Source organism: Siphateles boraxobius, unplaced genomic scaffold, assembly GCF_051911475.1.
Source record: "Siphateles boraxobius isolate OS27281-9 unplaced genomic scaffold, OSU_SipBor_1 234, whole genome shotgun sequence".
NCBI classification, from domain to species: Eukaryota; Metazoa; Chordata; class Actinopteri; order Cypriniformes; family Leuciscidae; genus Siphateles; species Siphateles boraxobius.
Genome location: NW_027508849.1, coordinates 307,501 through 310,000, shown reverse-complemented (window position 1 = coordinate 310,000; position 2,500 = coordinate 307,501). Strand labels below are relative to the sequence as shown.

The following is a 2,500-nucleotide window of genomic DNA, read 5'->3' as shown; positions in this document are numbered from 1 at the left end:
AAACGTGAATCACGACACTGAGGCTTTTGCAAAATCCTGTGCAGGCTCCTGGAATGTAAAGTGTGTGTGTGTGTGTATGTGAGAGAGAGAGAGAGAGTATGTGTGTGTGTGTATGTGAGAGAGAGAGAGAGAGAGAGAGTATGTGTGTGTGTGTATGTGAGAGAGAGAGAGAGAGAGAGAGAGAGAGAGAGAGAGAGAGAGAGAGAGTATGTGTGTGTGTGTATGTGAGAGAGAGAGAGAGAGAGAGAGAGAGAGAGAGAGAGAGTATGTGTGTGTGTGTATGTGAGAGAGAGAGAGAGAGAGAGAGAGAGAGAGAGAGAGAGAGAGATTATGTGTGTGTGTATGTGAGAGAGAGAGAGAGAGAGAGAGAGAGAGAGAGTATGTGTGTGTGTATGTGAGAGAGAGAGAGAGAGAGAGAGAGAGAGAGAGAGAGAGAGAGAGAGATTATGTGTGTGTGTATGTGAGAGAGAGAGAGAGAGAGAGAGAGAGAGAGTATGTGTGTGTGTGTATGTGAGAGAGAGAGAGAGAGAGAGAGAGAGATTATGTGTGTGTGTATGTGAGAGAGAGAGAGAGAGAGAGAGAGAGAGTATGTGTGTGTGTGTGCGTGTGTGTGTGTGTGTGTGTGTGTGTGTGTGTGTGTGTGTGTGTGTGTGTGTGTGTGTGTGTGTGTGTGTGTGTGTGTGTGTGTGTGTTCATGCCCAGAGGATCAGATCTCTGTCATGTCAGGGCAGGAGAATGAGGGTAAGAATGTGTAAACAGCAGAGCTTTACAGAGAAGAGCTGCTCAAACACATGAGCCGTCCTACAAACACTTTTCTCCAACTTTTTACCTGTCAAATCAGACTTTTTTCCACAATTGTGAGATCTGAACTCCCTAGAGAGAGTCAATACCAGAAGTAAAAACTCTAAAATTTTATTGGAAATCGACTTGACTTTTAACGATAAAGCTTTACAGTCAGCCCTACGGTGAGCTATGAGGTGGTTAACTGATGATATGTGCTTCTGTTGAAGGCCGTCAGTCTGTATTATTTCAACTTTTTCATCAAATAATTGTTTAACAGATTAATTCCTGGTGAAAAACTACATTACCCATAATGCCATACAGAAAAGTCCACCAATCAGAGAGTCGAAAAAAGCAAAACTTGCCAAAAGATCTCTATAGAATCTGTCACACTACACTCTCAAAACACTGAAATATCTGAATATATATATATGCTTATTTTTCAATAAACTTCGCAGTTTTATATTTCTCCATTGTTTTTAATTAGATGCTTCATAGGATTGTAGTTTCCCTCAGTTAAGCTGTTAATCTTATACCTTTGTATTTCTGTCTGATTTTCAAATACTTTTTTGCTTCAGATCAAAGTGTGTGATGTTTTGATTTTCTCTGTCGCTGGTTGGTTTGGTTCATGGCTTTATGAAGTTTTTAGGATCATTAATATCGTTCAGTGTCGGGACAGGAAACACATTTCCCTCACCAGGATTCTGCTGTCCAGCTTGTCACCTTTGACCTCCAGGTTGACCTTCTGAACCAAACACAGCTTGACCTGCTGCCCGACGGCCTCCTGAACGCTCTCTACACACACACACACACACACACACACACACACACACACACACACACACACACACACACACACACACACAGGTTAAGTAGGGAGAAACACACATGTAAACTTCTCAGAATCATAATGAAACATCTGAGAAATCAACAGACAAACACAAACATGACAAAAAGCATGCTTTCATGGCGTAATTGTGACATAAAAAGCAGACATTGTGAAATGAGGAAGAAATTATGATATAATTATAACAAAAGAAGTAAAAATTATGACATTAAAAGTCATCATTTCGAGTTTGTCACAATTTTAAATTAATCCCATCATTCCTACTTTTTGTGTCATAGTTAAGATTTACTAAACCACGATTTTTGTCGATCCAGTCAATGTCGACGACTGTTATTATTATATTGATTATTATAACGGGCTTTGTCGCGTCACGTCACGACGCTCGCGCCAGCGTCAGGTGTGGGCGGAGCCTGAACTGGCCCCTCCCACCGCTAACATACCTTAATAATAATAAAGCGCTATGAAAGTCTCTTTATACTTTTCCAGTGTAAATGAGCACAAACGCGAGTTTAAGCAGTGCAGTCGCGTGCGCGTGCACACACACACACACACACACACACACACACACACAGAGTAAGTCAAATGTGAGAGACTGAAGTGTTTTACCCAGCAGATCCTGAGGAACGCCTGACTCTTCTCCGCTCATCTTCTTCACTGGTTCTTCATGAGCTTCAGTTAAACCTTAAACACTTACACTTACAGTTACAGTTACAGACCTGAGAATGAGCCGGAACACACGAGCAATGAAACCCCTCCCGCGAGACAGACAGACAGACCCCGCCCTCATTCACCTGTCTATCTGTCTGCCTATCTGTATGTCTGTCTGTCTGTATCTGATATCTGTCTGTCTGTCCGTCTGTCTGTATAAATCAG

At 42.0% G+C, this 2,500-nt stretch overlaps 1 protein-coding gene across 1 annotated transcript in view; it reads right to left on the bottom strand.

Annotated features, from left to right (window-relative positions):
- The window catches only part of LOC143748449 (F-actin-uncapping protein LRRC16A-like), a 46,504-nt gene that overhangs the window by 43,930 nt on the left and 74 nt on the right, over window positions 1–2,500 (bottom strand). Inside the window, exons 1-2 of the mRNA XM_077240490.1 lie at window positions 2,234–2,500; window positions 1,478–1,575 (exon numbers count right to left, since the gene is read on the bottom strand). The exon at window positions 2,234–2,500 is cut by the window's right edge and continues 74 nt beyond it. Of these exons, the coding sequence (XP_077096605.1) occupies window positions 1,478–1,575; window positions 2,234–2,273 (138 nt within the window). The 5' untranslated portion in view covers window positions 2,274–2,500. The remainder of the gene's footprint in view (window positions 1–1,477; window positions 1,576–2,233) is intronic.